Source organism: Brassica napus, chromosome C7 (genome assembly GCF_020379485.1).
Source record: "Brassica napus cultivar Da-Ae chromosome C7, Da-Ae, whole genome shotgun sequence".
NCBI lineage: Eukaryota > Viridiplantae > Streptophyta > Magnoliopsida > Brassicales > Brassicaceae > Brassica > Brassica napus.
Window position 1 is genome coordinate 54,905,113 of NC_063450.1, and position 14,486 is coordinate 54,919,598.

The window sequence follows — 14,486 nt, forward strand, 5'->3', positions numbered from 1 at the left end:
AGTCCAAAAGCTTTTGCTTGAAATTTATTTTCGGTCTAAAGTTTGGTTGAAATTTTATTGGCTTCTTGTGTGTTTTAAATTAATCCGTCGTCTCTCGCTACTTTAGTTACATCATAAGTAGTAAACATTTGTACCGAGAAACACAGTTGAATATATTTCAAGAAACGATCGTCTTAACATGATCGTTCAAATGTGCTGGTTTTATTTTGCCGCTCTATGTCTAAAATGAAAATAAAGAGTTAAGAATTGTTTAAGAAGAAGCCAATGAGAGATTGGCAGATGGTGAGCAATAAGTCAAGTCCAATTACTTATTAATGTCCGTAATCAAAATTTAAAGTGTGGTAACTCTTAAGGATTACGAGAAGCCATTTCAGCCTCTCCCTTCTATTCGATTCTCCGCATCCTCATAAATTGTTTAACATCATCTACCCTAATCAAACAACATACTCCAGCCTTTGTTTACATACAATTATGAGTAAGTTACACGCTTGTATTCTTTTTTTTTTTTTATATTTACACGCTTGTATTCTTTTTTTAAATATATATATATATATATATAACTTAGTCTAAATTGAGTTTAGGAGAATATTGATAATTCGAAACAAGAGAGAAGGATCAAAAGAAGCACTCTTTTGTTGATATTTATTTATTTATTGTGTGAAAAAGAATAATGATTACAAAAACTAATGATACATATACATAAGTCTCAAAATTCGATACAAATTAACAGAAATAAGAAACATAAACTATTTATAACTCTCATGCCCGTGATTCATCTAAATGTGTTGTCATAAGAGATTGTAATTACTCCTCATGCTTTTGGGCCATGACGACATTCCTCATGCTCGTTCGAGAAAGTCTCATATGAGTAATACTATCAGATTTTAAATCATAATTAACGAAAAGCGTAGACGAAGTTCAATAATACCTGGTTTTGCAGTTGTTGGCATCCTCTCGTTTACGTGCGTTGCACAAAAGTATTGTTCCCAAAGCATTAACAAGTAAATGATAAATTAATTGAGTAGTTTGCATATTTAAGGGGGCGAGTTGAGAGATCAATGATGTTCCGAATCTTTCTCCATATGACATCAGCAACCTGTCAGTATCTTTTTTTTTTTTAACACTTTTCATTGAAATAAGGTATTACAAATACATAGTATCGATCAGATAGAATTTTTCAAAAGGATCAGCCAGAATCTAAACATTACAAACCAACCTTATGATAAAACAAAGAGATGTCTTAACCAACCAGGATATCCAGCAGCAATGTAAGATTGATGGCGATCCTCTTTGATGACACTATCAGCAATCAGAGAAGCTCCTCTGATATCTGAGCGTTTCAAAGATTGAACACGCCAGAACAAAAAATTATGAAGCTGAATGCAGATCTTTTGAGAGTAGAACTTAAGTGATGGCCAAGCAGATGGTTTAGTAACTGCCGCAACTAGATCTTTATCATCACTTGCAAAAATAATTGAACCGAAGTGAAGGTTTTTGAGACTATCGATTGCCCATAACCAACTTTCCATAGAAGCATCCATACGACTGTAAATAGCTGAGAAAGATCTTCTACCATGTAACAAAACATTTCCATCGCTGTCTCTAAGAACCCATGAAGCTCCACTTTCATTTTTGGAACTGCTCCAAGCAGAACCAATATCGCATTTGATCCAACCCGAAGGCGGAGGTTTCCAACCAAACATTATTTTCTTCTTCCGATCGAGGTCAATGGCTTTTTCCTCTTTTTCAATTGTCTTGATCAGGAACCAGTGATTTGCTTCTTCATACACTTTCTCAAGGAAATCTGGAGCTTTGGTTACGCAACCTTCAAAGAAATGAGAATTTCTGTTCTTCCAGATATTCCAAATGATCCAAGGACCCGCTCTACTGATATTCAAAGGGATGGAGGGGATATCCTTTGCTTTCAGAACATAGAAAATGTTCGAATATATAGAGGAAACAGAGAAGTCCGAGTGAGGCCGAGGAAAGTTACAAATGGCCCAAAATTGTCTAGCCAAAGTGCAAGTGAACAGCACATGATTTATGGACTCTCCTTCCATACCACAGATCTGACATCTAGAATCAATCTTCATACCTCTACTCAAAAGGTTATCAGTCACCGGAAGAGCTCCACTAACCGCTTTCCACAGAAACATTTTAATCTTCGGAGCTGTGTCCAGCGACCATATGTAATCTTTGATACCATTGAGAGAAGGAAGTACTGTTGCTGTAGCATACGCTTCCTTGTTGGCACTTTTTTCTGCAAACCAATAACCTGAACGGACCGAATATTCTCCTGATCTTGTGTGGTTCCAGCAATAAAAATCTTCTGAATTGATCACCGGTTTGATCTTGGAAATGATAGCAATGTCTTGTGGGTAAAAGAGATCATTTAACTTAGGTATATTCCACATATGAGAGTTTGGAATCAAAAGATCTTTTACTTTGAGATTCAGATCAACCAAGCTATTCTTCATTAAGGGCATGCGCATTCTATCACCATCTGCAAGCCAAGGAGTGGACCACACATGAATAGATTCACCATTACCAACCATATGTCTTAGACCTTTGATCAAAAGATCTCTACCATGGAGGATACTTCGCCAAGCTTATGAAGGTCTTTTACCAAGCTTAGCTGAGAGAAAATCACCATTGGGGAAGTATCTGCTCTTCAAGAAGGTTCCAAACAGAGAAGACTGTTCATGGAGAATCCTCCAAGCTTGCTTGGCTAACAAGGCTTGATTGAAGGTTTCAATATCTTTAAATCCCATCCCTCCAAGGCGCTTAGGGACACAAAGTTTATCCCAACTTAGCCAATGGATCTTCCCTTTGTATTCAGTAGATCTCCACCAAAAAGCCGCCATAGCGGAAGTTAAATTATTACAAGTTGTTTTAGGCAGTTTAAAACAACTCATAGCATAAATAGGCATAGCCATGGCCACTAATTTTAATATCACTTCTTTTCCAGCTTGAGAAAGGAACCTTGTGTACCATCCAGACATTCTTCCTTTCATCTTCTCTTGAATGTAAGCCAGCATCTCTACTTTAGATCCATTGAAGCATTCAAGAAGACCAAGATAGGTGCCTGCACCTCCTTCTGCAAAGATCCCAAGCGAGTTCTGAATACTCAGCTTCAGATCTTGATCTACCTTCTTCCCAAAAGTCAAGGATGATTTGTTCAGATTGATTACTTGACCAGTAGCTTCAGCATATTTCTGTAGAACCTCTTTAAAGACCTGACACTGAAGCATATCAGCTCTAAAAAGAAACAGACTGTCGTCTGCAAAAAACAGATGATGAACTGCTGGACCATTTGGGGAGAATTGTATCCCATTAATCAAACCTTCTGAAGCTTTTTGAATAAGAATATAGGAGAGTCCTTCCGCACAGAGAAAAAAGATAAAGGGTGATAAGGGATCACCTTGTCGCAGACCACGTTCAGGGGAGATATAACCATGGGATTGGCCGTTGATGAGGACCGAGTACTTAACTGTGGAAACGCAAGCCATTATCCAATTGACCCAAGTTCTGTGAAAACCTAATGAGTTGAGAAGAGCCTGAAGGTAGTTCCACTCCACTCTATCAAAGGCTTTTGACATATCAGTTTTTGCTGCCATGAAGTTTTTAGACTGTGAACTGCTTCGTGAGCTAGGATGATGTTGCCTGAAATAAGACGTCTGGAGACAAAGGCTAACTGATTAGAAGAAACAGTATCAGGGAGAATGCTTTGAAGTCTAGAAGCCAAAATTTTCGAAATCGTCTTGTACATCACTGTGCACAAGCTGATTGGCCTCAAGTCCGTCATCAGGGTAGCATTTGGTTTCTTAGGGATGAGACAGAGTTGAGTATAGTTCCATTCAGCTGGCATGATGCCTGAATCGAAGAAATGGATGACTTCTTTTGTTAGTTGATCTCCTACTATGCTCCAATAATTCTGGAAGAAAAAACCAGTCATTCCATCAACTCTTGGTGCACTTCCAGCTTTAATAGAAAACACAGCATTCTTCACTTCTTCTGGTGTGACCTTTTTAATTAGACAGTGATTCATCCTTTCTGATATCTTAGATGGAAAACCTCTGAGAATTTCAGAATAGTCTTCAGAGTTAGAAGATTTGAAAAGGTCCTGGAAGTAGTTAATAGCCACTTGAGCTTTAGAGGCTTCAGAACGATGTGCAACTCCATTAAGATCAATTAACTTAACCACTTCATTTTTTGCTCTCGCAGCTTTAACCGCAGCATGGAAAACCTTTGTATTACCATCCCCATGAATGATCCAATCATCCTTGCTTTTCTGTTTCCAGTAGTTTTCCTCATCTCTATAAGCTTTTAAGAGATCACATCTGATGAGATTAATACGGGTAGAGCAAGGATCCATAGCTGATTGTTCCACTTCCAGTTCATCATGAAGTTTTGTTATCCTTTCCTTTGAGTTGGCTTGATTATTTTTTTTCCATTTACTGAGAGCCTTTCTGCAGAAACTCAAACGGATTGAGACATAAACATCTTGATCATGACGTCTTTGATTCCAAGCCTGATGAATAGCTTCTTGTACAAGAGGTTTATGAAGCATTCGCCTATCAAACTTGAAAGAACCTCTATAAGAATCTTGAGATGCAGTTAGCTTTATCAGAACAGGTCTATGATCAGATCCTCTTTTGGCAAGGAAGGCTTGATTAGCAGAGGGAAAACATTTGAACCAATCAGAATTTTCAAACGCTCTATCAAGCTTGCTTTGAATCCATAATTTTTGTCTTCTCCCTCCCCAAGTATAGCTGTTCCCTGTACTTGGCAATTCAGTCATTCCGCAGGCATGAAGCATATCTGAGAAGGGTTGAAAAGATGCATCGCTTCTTCTAGGACCACCAATCTTTTCTTCATTGTTTAGGATCTCGTTAAAATCCCCGACCATGCACCAGGAACTTCTTCTATTTACACCCAAGCGCATCAACCTCTCCCAAACCACATGTCTATATTTAATGTTTGGGTTACCATAAATACACGAGAGAAAATACTGCTTATCGCCCATCTTAATATTAACATCCAAAAGATTTTTATCATAGTACAGAAGATCCACATCAACACTGTTTTTCCAAAATAAAGCTAACCCCCCCCCCCCCCCCCCCCCCCCCCCCCAAGGTATTTACAGGGTTAACAGTGAAGACATGATCATACCCAAGCCAAACTTTAATATCTTGTAGGGAGTTTCTACCATTCATAGTTTCCATAAGAAATAAAATCTCAGGGAAGTACGTACGTCGTAAATCCAAGAGACGCTGAACTGTCAGATCCTGAGGCCGCCCCAGTGCCCGACAGTTCCAACTTAAGAAGACTCATTAAGCCTTGGACGGTCCCTCATTTGGGACCATCAACGATGTTTTAAGCTTTGAAGGCTTGGGTGCATCCGCCAGTTCTTTTTCTGCTTTCCTTTTCAGAGACAGCTTCTCTTTTGAAGCTTGAGAATCTTCTTTGGAGAGATGATCTTGGTTCTTGTCTTGAACTTTAGCTTTCCTTATGTATTTGCCGAGTCTTTTCCTTGTGGTACCATGAGCTTGAGGCTGAATATGAAGAGAGCGGCCAGCAGAGATTGCCGCAGACATGAGTTTAGTACCACGATTGTCTTGAGGTAAAGATTGTGGTGAAGAGTCCGAATCATATTCAAAGACAAGACCTTTGCCTCTGTTTAAATCATCGGTAACAATTGGAGGAGGTATGAGTTGTAGGATTGACTTTTGCGAAATTGGATCCTTCTCTACTTCCTTGATCGAAGAAATGATTCTTTGTTCTTTGACGCTCCTATCTTCTCCATTAGCCGCTAGTAAATAGATTCGCATTTCTTGTAGCACTTCTGGAGCGATACGAGGTCTCACAGAAATGGGATGAATCCTAACTTGATCATCAGATAAAATCCCAAACAATGGATCTTTTTCAGAGAGAGATCCAGGAGGTTGTTGTCCTGAAGAGGAAGAACTTGGATTCGCATCGACATCAACATTTGCTTGGAATCTTGTCTTAAGAGGACATTGGTCTCTTGCATGTGTCAATCTTTGACAAATATAGCATCTCTTTTGAACTTTCTCATAGTAGAAATACACTGTGTGTTAATTACCTCCACGAAGGTTGATAGTTCGGAGTTTGCTTAGAGGTTTTGAGACATCAAGGATGATTTTGACCCGGACAAAGTCATGCCTCTGAGATTTCGTTGGATCGAAAGCGACAGTATCCACATGTCCAATAAGTTCTCCAATTGTAGTGATCGCAGCTTCAGTGTAGTGATTCACCGGAATGTTCTTGATTTGAACCCAGATCGGGACGTGTTGAAGATAATCAGGTGGGGGGTTTTCCATCCATCGATCAATCGCGAGACCCCATTCATTATATGTTTGCATGCCTTTTTCCAGAACTTCTTCTAGATCATATGCATGGTTGAAGATGAACTGGAATCTTTCATCAGTGAGAGCAACACCTCTAACCCTGTTTTGTTTCTGCCATTTCCTTGGCATATCAAGGATCAGACTAGCCATATTTTGGTGAGAAGGGTTGAGAAGACGACCGATGAGACTGTTTGCATTCCTCTTAAAAGAGTAGAATTGAGGAAGATCGGGCATATCAAAAGGAACATCGTCATCGTCTTTAATCGATAAAGCCAACATCGCCTTGTCCATTTCAGATGACATAGTGAGAAGCACAAGGATAAAGGTTCTTAGAAAAAAGATCTTGATGAGATAAACACAGTGTTTTAAGGAAAGGAATTTTGATTTGATCTGAAACTAGAACGGAGAAACCAAGGCTCAAAAGAGAGAGTCCAGAGCTCTAAGAGAGAGAGACCCACTCTTTAGTAAATCTTAGTTCGTTTCAACCTGTCAGTATCTCACTTTTATAATCTAGCTAATACATATGGTTGGTTGTTCTTCTATTTTAATTGTACACTGCAATGAGCCTATAAGAAATCTTCAATCTAAATATATTTCTCAGAGATCTATTTTGCTGCTTATATATGGTATTCCAAATCCATTAATGAACTCACCACACATATCTACGGTTCTATATATATATATATACTTAACCAAAATAATAGGTGTATAAAGAAAAGAAGAAAGTGAGTATGATTGGATCACAAGGCTCTTTAATAATTAAAGGGAAAGTCAAAGCAATCCATATAATAGAGATCTCTAAAATAGAGAAAAAAATAGAGATGATATTTTTATTTCCAATGTGTTCCTCTATAATAGAGAAATACTATATTTACCTCTATAAATAGATGAATGTTAGAAAAAATAGCATTTTTCTATTTATAGAGGCAAATATAGCATTCTTCTATTATAGAGGAACACATTGGATCAAAAACATCATCTTTATTTTTACCTCTATTTTAGAAATCTTTATTATAGAGACGGTTTGAAGATGGTCTAACAACAATCGAGCCTTCTTTTGAAGTGTCACATAATAATTAATACTTTAAAGATGATATCATTATTTCAAATGCTCCTCTCTTTCAGACCAGAATTGTCAGAAACCTTCCTTTTAAGTTTTGTTGATAACTGCGAGATTGTAGACTCGGTCTCTTTCTCTCTTTGTAGATGCATGGGGACAAAGCAAACAATTAGCAATTTAAAACTCAATCATCTTCACAGACTTGGTAGTATGAGAGCATGTGTATAAGTAGTAGATACAAATACAGCGGGATAGTTAATCCCCTAGCGACGTGTGATAGCTGTCTCAGGAGCTAAATAAGACTTAGCAGGAATCTAATCGTTTATCTACTGAGAGAGAGCCCCCTAACTCATGGGAACATCTTCCCCAGCTAGCACGTATTACTAAATTATCTTATAGTTTATATGATTGCGCATTCAAGATAACGAATCTTTTTATATATATATAGTAGACATGACAGCAAGCAAGGAGCTTAAACATGATTATTGGAAAGTTCTTACAAAAAAATGTTCTCAAAACATTTTAATTAAAATTTTCCTTTGATAATCTCAAAACCATGAGAATCCCTTCTCAAAATATTTTATGATTTTTAATCTCTTTAATAAAATACAAATATTTATATATATACAATCATACATATAGTTAAATATTTTGTTTGAGAAGTTTTCATTAATGTTGCTCTAAGACCAATGGTTTCTCATTTTGAGGTAAAATATATAAGATGAATGAAAAACTTTTCCAAATGTGTATTATATCGAAGGAAAATAAGTTTATGAATTGAATTTTTCAAATTTCGAACAATATTCAAAACTTCATTATAGTGTTAACCTTTTTTCTTTATAAATTGGTCTTTAAAATTTTAAATAGTTTTATTTTATACCTAAAAAGATTCAATATTCATGTTTTATACTTTAATGAAATTATTAATACTTTCATAATATAATTATAAAAATAAAAATATATTTGGATAAAATTTGAAAATTAAGTAAAATAAAAAGCATTATTAAAATAAATAATAGAATACATTTCTTTTTGAAGAAAAAATGAAAGAGACTACTGAAAATAAAAATTCATTTTTGATGGAAAAATGAGAGCTAGGAACCATTGGGGGTTGGATTAAGATTAACCCCATCAAACCTATATAACTACATGTTCACGACATCACTATCCACCGTAGCAAAGCCTTCTTCACGCCTATCCATAATGCTCTCCCTTAAACCGCATGTATTCATGCCTTCTGAAAAATGAAAACTAGTTTCACCATTAATACACACTGATCATCTATATAACAGCACATGATTGATGATTCAAGACTGCCTATACAGTTAAGTTGACTAAAGATAATTGCTCATAACCGTAGAAACATAAATAAAGCATGCATGCAAGTCAGACTTAAGAGTCACATATAGGCGTAATATTTAAGGTGGTTGGGATCGCGCTGTAGAATATATGTACCCGTCTGATCAGATTCATTAAGTTTATTTAAAAGTACTTGAACGCGCTTCCCAGTCTAACCTATGGCTGGTAGGTCCCTTAGGGGGGTGGATGAGCTGACCAAAAATTATATCCGTATAGACTTATTAGATGTGTCAAGATCGAATTTTTATGCGTATGTATAAAAGTCTCCCGATTACCGCATTAGTGGTGGCTGGAGACTGAGATGGAAGTTTCTTCTCCGCGGCCTTGGAGTTATCCTATGAATCCTGGGGCGTGCCATTGCTTTCCTCTTTTGGTGGAGTGCCTTGTTCAATGCCCACTATTTTCAGAATCACAAGGATCCTGATAGGCCATGGAGGGTTTATACAAGAAGAGTTGGAGGAAGAAAGCAATGAGATATTAGAGAGTAAATGGCGGGAGTTTGTTACAAGTTAAAATAAACAAATAATAGATCATTGTACTTGGGCCTTGACTATAAAAGGACCCAAGATTACTTTACGGGGAGGATGCAAACAATTGGATTTGTATGGGCTTGTTATCTCAATTGGAGATACAAGATAGGCTTAGAGCTCTGATCTGTAGAGTCTAAGAGGGGTGGCTGGGCGGTTAAACATCAATATACACTATAGTTCTTATCAAATTGGTGCGGTGAGCTGTGTTGATGCAGGACAGGCACCCCATTGCGTATTTTAGTCATGCATTGACAGAGAAAGAGCAGTTGAAGCCAATCTATGAAAGGGAACTGATGGCTATAGTTTTGGCCATTCAAAAGTGGAAGCATTACTTGTTGGGCAGAAGATTTTTAGTCCGTACAGATCAACATAGTCTGAAGTATTTGTTGGAGCAACGGGAGGTCACTTTGGACTATCAAAGGTGGCTAACAAGGATCATGGGCTATGATTTTGATATTGAGTATAAAGTGGGTAGTAATTCTTATTGTAAATAAGTTGTAAGTTTAAGGAGTAATTCTTATTTGTACTTTTATTTTAATAGTATAGATGAAATATATATTATTATGTTCATGTCAAAAATATATATATATATATATATATATTTATTTATTTATGTTTCAGTGGATTTCTTGTGATTCCCATAAACAGTTTATCATTATAGACTTTTAAGAGATACTATATTATTCATAGATAGGGATATAGCTGGTAAATTAGAATCTGGATCGTGAGCATGTCTCGTAAAGAACTATTGCGGGTGGGTTTGGACCGGCATTATGTAGGCACAAAAAAAAGTGAGCCTCGTGAATAAATAAGTATGATGTGGTATTGGGCTTACTGCAGGAAGGGCCTCACGCGGATCCACGAGAGAATAAAGACGTCTGGAGACAAAGGCTAACTGATTAGAAGAAACAATATCAGGGAGAATGCTTTGAAGTCTAGAAGCCAAAATTTTCGAAATCGTCTTGTACATCACTGTGCACAAGCTGATTGGCCTCAAGTCCGTCATCAGGGTAGCATTTGGTTTCTTAGGGATGAGACAGAGTTGAGTATAGTTCCATTCAGCTGGCATGATGCCTGAATCGAAGAAATGGATGACTTCTTTTGTTAGTTGATCTCCTACTATGCTCCAATAATTCTGGAAGAAAAAACCAGTCATTCCATCAACTCTTGGTGCACTTCCAGCTTTAATAGAAAACACAGCATTCTTCACTTCTTCTGGTGTGACCTTTTTAATTAGACAGTGATTCATCCTTTCTGATATCTTAGATGGAAAACCTCTGAGAATTTCAGAATAGTCTTCAGAGTTAGAAGATTTGAAAAGGTCCTGGAAGTAGTTAATAGCCACTTGAGCTTTAGAGGCTTCAGAACGATGTGCAACTCCATTAAGATCAATTAACTTAACCACTTCATTTTTTGCTCTCGCAGCTTTAACCGCAGCATGGAAAACCTTTGTATTACCATCCCCATGAATGATCCAATCATCCTTGCTTTTCTGTTTCCAGTAGTTTTCCTCATCTCTATAAGCTTTTAAGAGATCACATCTGATGAGATTAATACGGGTAGAGCAAGGATCCATAGCTGATTGTTCCACTTCCAGTTCATCATGAAGTTTTGTTATCCTTTCCTTTGAGTTGGCTTGATTATTTTTTTTCCATTTACTGAGAGCCTTTCTGCAGAAACTCAAACGGATTGAGACATAAACATCTTGATCATGACGTCTTTGATTCCAAGCCTGATGAATAGCTTCTTGTACAAGAGGTTTATGAAGCATTCGCCTATCAAACTTGAAAGAACCTCTATAAGAATCTTGAGATGCAGTTAGCTTTATCAGAACAGGTCTATGATCAGATCCTCTTTTGGCAAGGAAGGCTTGATTAGCAGAGGGAAAACATTTGAACCAATCAGAATTTTCAAACGCTCTATCAAGCTTGCTTTGAATCCATAATTTTTGTCTTCTCCCTCCCCAAGTATAGCTGTTCCCTGTACTTGGCAATTCAGTCATTCCGCAGGCATGAAGCATATCTGAGAAGGGTTGAAAAGATGCATCGCTTCTTCTAGGACCACCAATCTTTTCTTCATTGTTTAGGATCTCGTTAAAATCCCCGACCATGCACCAGGAACTTCTTCTATTTACACCCAAGCGCATCAACCTCTCCCAAACCACATGTCTATATTTAATGTTTGGGTTACCATAAATACACGAGAGAAAATACTGCTTATCGCCCATCTTAATATTAACATCCAAAAGATTTTTATCATAGTACAGAAGATCCACATCAACACTGTTTTTCCAAAATAAAGCTAACCCCCCCCCCCCCCCAAGGTATTTACAGGGTTAACAGTGAAGACATGATCATACCCAAGCCAAACTTTAATATCTTGTAGGGAGTTTCTACCATTCATAGTTTCCATAAGAAATAAAATCTCAGGGAAGTACGTACGTCGTAAATCCAAGAGACGCTGAACTGTCAGATCCTGAGGCCGCCCCAGTGCCCGACAGTTCCAACTTAAGAAGACTCATTAAGCCTTGGACGGTCCCTCATTTGGGACCATCAACGATGTTTTAAGCTTTGAAGGCTTGGGTGCATCCGCCAGTTCTTTTTCTGCTTTCCTTTTCAGAGACAGCTTCTCTTTTGAAGCTTGAGAATCTTCTTTGGAGAGATGATCTTGGTTCTTGTCTTGAACTTTAGCTTTCCTTATGTATTTGCCGAGTCTTTTCCTTGTGGTACCATGAGCTTGAGGCTGAATATGAAGAGAGCGGCCAGCAGAGATTGCCGCAGACATGAGTTTAGTACCACGATTGTCTTGAGGTAAAGATTGTGGTGAAGAGTCCGAATCATATTCAAAGACAAGACCTTTGCCTCTGTTTAAATCATCGGTAACAATTGGAGGAGGTATGAGTTGTAGGATTGACTTTTGCGAAATTGGATCCTTCTCTACTTCCTTGATCGAAGAAATGATTCTTTGTTCTTTGACGCTCCTATCTTCTCCATTAGCCGCTAGTAAATAGATTCGCATTTCTTGTAGCACTTCTGGAGCGATACGAGGTCTCACAGAAATGGGATGAATCCTAACTTGATCATCAGATAAAATCCCAAACAATGGATCTTTTTCAGAGAGAGATCCAGGAGGTTGTTGTCCTGAAGAGGAAGAACTTGGATTCGCATCGACATCAACATTTGCTTGGAATCTTGTCTTAAGAGGACATTGGTCTCTTGCATGTGTCAATCTTTGACAAATATAGCATCTCTTTTGAACTTTCTCATAGTAGAAATACACTGTGTGTTAATTACCTCCACGAAGGTTGATAGTTCGGAGTTTGCTTAGAGGTTTTGAGACATCAAGGATGATTTTGACCCGGACAAAGTCATGCCTCTGAGATTTCGTTGGATCGAAAGCGACAGTATCCACATGTCCAATAAGTTCTCCAATTGTAGTGATCGCAGCTTCAGTGTAGTGATTCACCGGAATGTTCTTGATTTGAACCCAGATCGGGACGTGTTGAAGATAATCAGGTGGGGGGTTTTCCATCCATCGATCAATCGCGAGACCCCATTCATTATATGTTTGCATGCCTTTTTCCAGAACTTCTTCTAGATCATATGCATGGTTGAAGATGAACTGGAATCTTTCATCAGTGAGAGCAACACCTCTAACCCTGTTTTGTTTCTGCCATTTCCTTGGCATATCAAGGATCAGACTAGCCATATTTTGGTGAGAAGGGTTGAGAAGACGACCGATGAGACTGTTTGCATTCCTCTTAAAAGAGTAGAATTGAGGAAGATCGGGCATATCAAAAGGAACATCGTCATCGTCTTTAATCGATAAAGCCAACATCGCCTTGTCCATTTCAGATGACATAGTGAGAAGCACAAGGATAAAGGTTCTTAGAAAAAAGATCTTGATGAGATAAACACAGTGTTTTAAGGAAAGGAATTTTGATTTGATCTGAAACTAGAACGGAGAAACCAAGGCTCAAAAGAGAGAGTCCAGAGCTCTAAGAGAGAGAGACCCACTCTTTAGTAAATCTTAGTTCGTTTCAACCTGTCAGTATCTCACTTTTATAATCTAGCTAATACATATGGTTGGTTGTTCTTCTATTTTAATTGTACACTGCAATGAGCCTATAAGAAATCTTCAATCTAAATATATTTCTCAGAGATCTATTTTGCTGCTTATATATGGTATTCCAAATCCATTAATGAACTCACCACACATATCTACGGTTCTATATATATATATACTTAACCAAAATAATAGGTGTATAAAGAAAAGAAGAAAGTGAGTATGATTGGATCACAAGGCTCTTTAATAATTAAAGGGAAAGTCAAAGCAATCCATATAATAGAGATCTCTAAAATAGAGAAAAAAATAGAGATGATATTTTTATTTCCAATGTGTTCCTCTATAATAGAGAAATACTATATTTACCTCTATAAATAGATGAATGTTAGAAAAAATAGCATTTTTCTATTTATAGAGGCAAATATAGCATTCTTCTATTATAGAGGAACACATTGGAGCAAAAACATCATCTTTATTTTTACCTCTATTTTAGAAATCTTTATTATAGAGACGGTTTGAAGATGGTCTAACAACAATCGAGCCTTCTTTTGAAGTGTCACATAATAATTAATACTTTAAAGATGATATCATTATTTCAAATGCTCCTCTCTTTCAGACCAGAATTGTCAGAAACCTTCCTTTTAAGTTTTGTTGATAACTGCGAGATTGTAGACTCGGTCTCTTTCTCTCTTTGTAGATGCATGGGGACAAAGCAAACAATTAGCAATTTAAAACTCAATCATCTTCACAGACTTGGTAGTATGAGAGCATGTGTATAAGTAGTAGATACAAATACAGCGGGATAGTTAATCCCCTAGCGACGTGTGATAGCTGTCTCAGGAGCTAAATAAGACTTAGCAGGAATCTAATCGTTTATCTACTGAGAGAGAGCCCCCTAACTCATGGGAACATCTTCCCCAGCTAGCACGTATTACTAAATTATCTTATAGTTTATATGATTGCGCATTCAAGATAACGAATCTTTTTATATATATATAGTAGACATGACAGCAAGCAAGGAGCTTAAACATGATTATTGGAAAGTTCTTACAAAAAAATGTTCTCAAAACATTTTAATTAAAATTTTCCTTTGATAATCTC

At 37.3% G+C, this 14,486-nt stretch overlaps 2 protein-coding genes across 2 annotated transcripts; both read right to left on the reverse strand.

Moving 5' to 3' along the window:
• Window positions 1-5,333: 5,333 nt before the first annotated feature.
• Window positions 5,334-6,662, reverse strand: LOC125590693. The gene is made up of 2 exons (XM_048764384.1): window positions 6,107-6,662; window positions 5,334-5,953 (listed from the first exon to the last, which is right to left on the reverse strand). Exons 1-2 carry the CDS (start codon window positions 6,660-6,662, stop codon window positions 5,334-5,336), a joined length of 1,176 nt encoding a protein of 391 aa, XP_048620341.1.
• A 5,178-nt stretch (window positions 6,663-11,840) lies between these two features.
• On the reverse strand, window positions 11,841-13,169 carry LOC125590694. The gene is made up of 2 exons (XM_048764385.1): window positions 12,614-13,169; window positions 11,841-12,460 (listed from the first exon to the last, which is right to left on the reverse strand). Exons 1-2 carry the CDS (start codon window positions 13,167-13,169, stop codon window positions 11,841-11,843), a joined length of 1,176 nt encoding a protein of 391 aa, XP_048620342.1.
• Window positions 13,170-14,486: the final 1,317 nt, after the last annotated feature.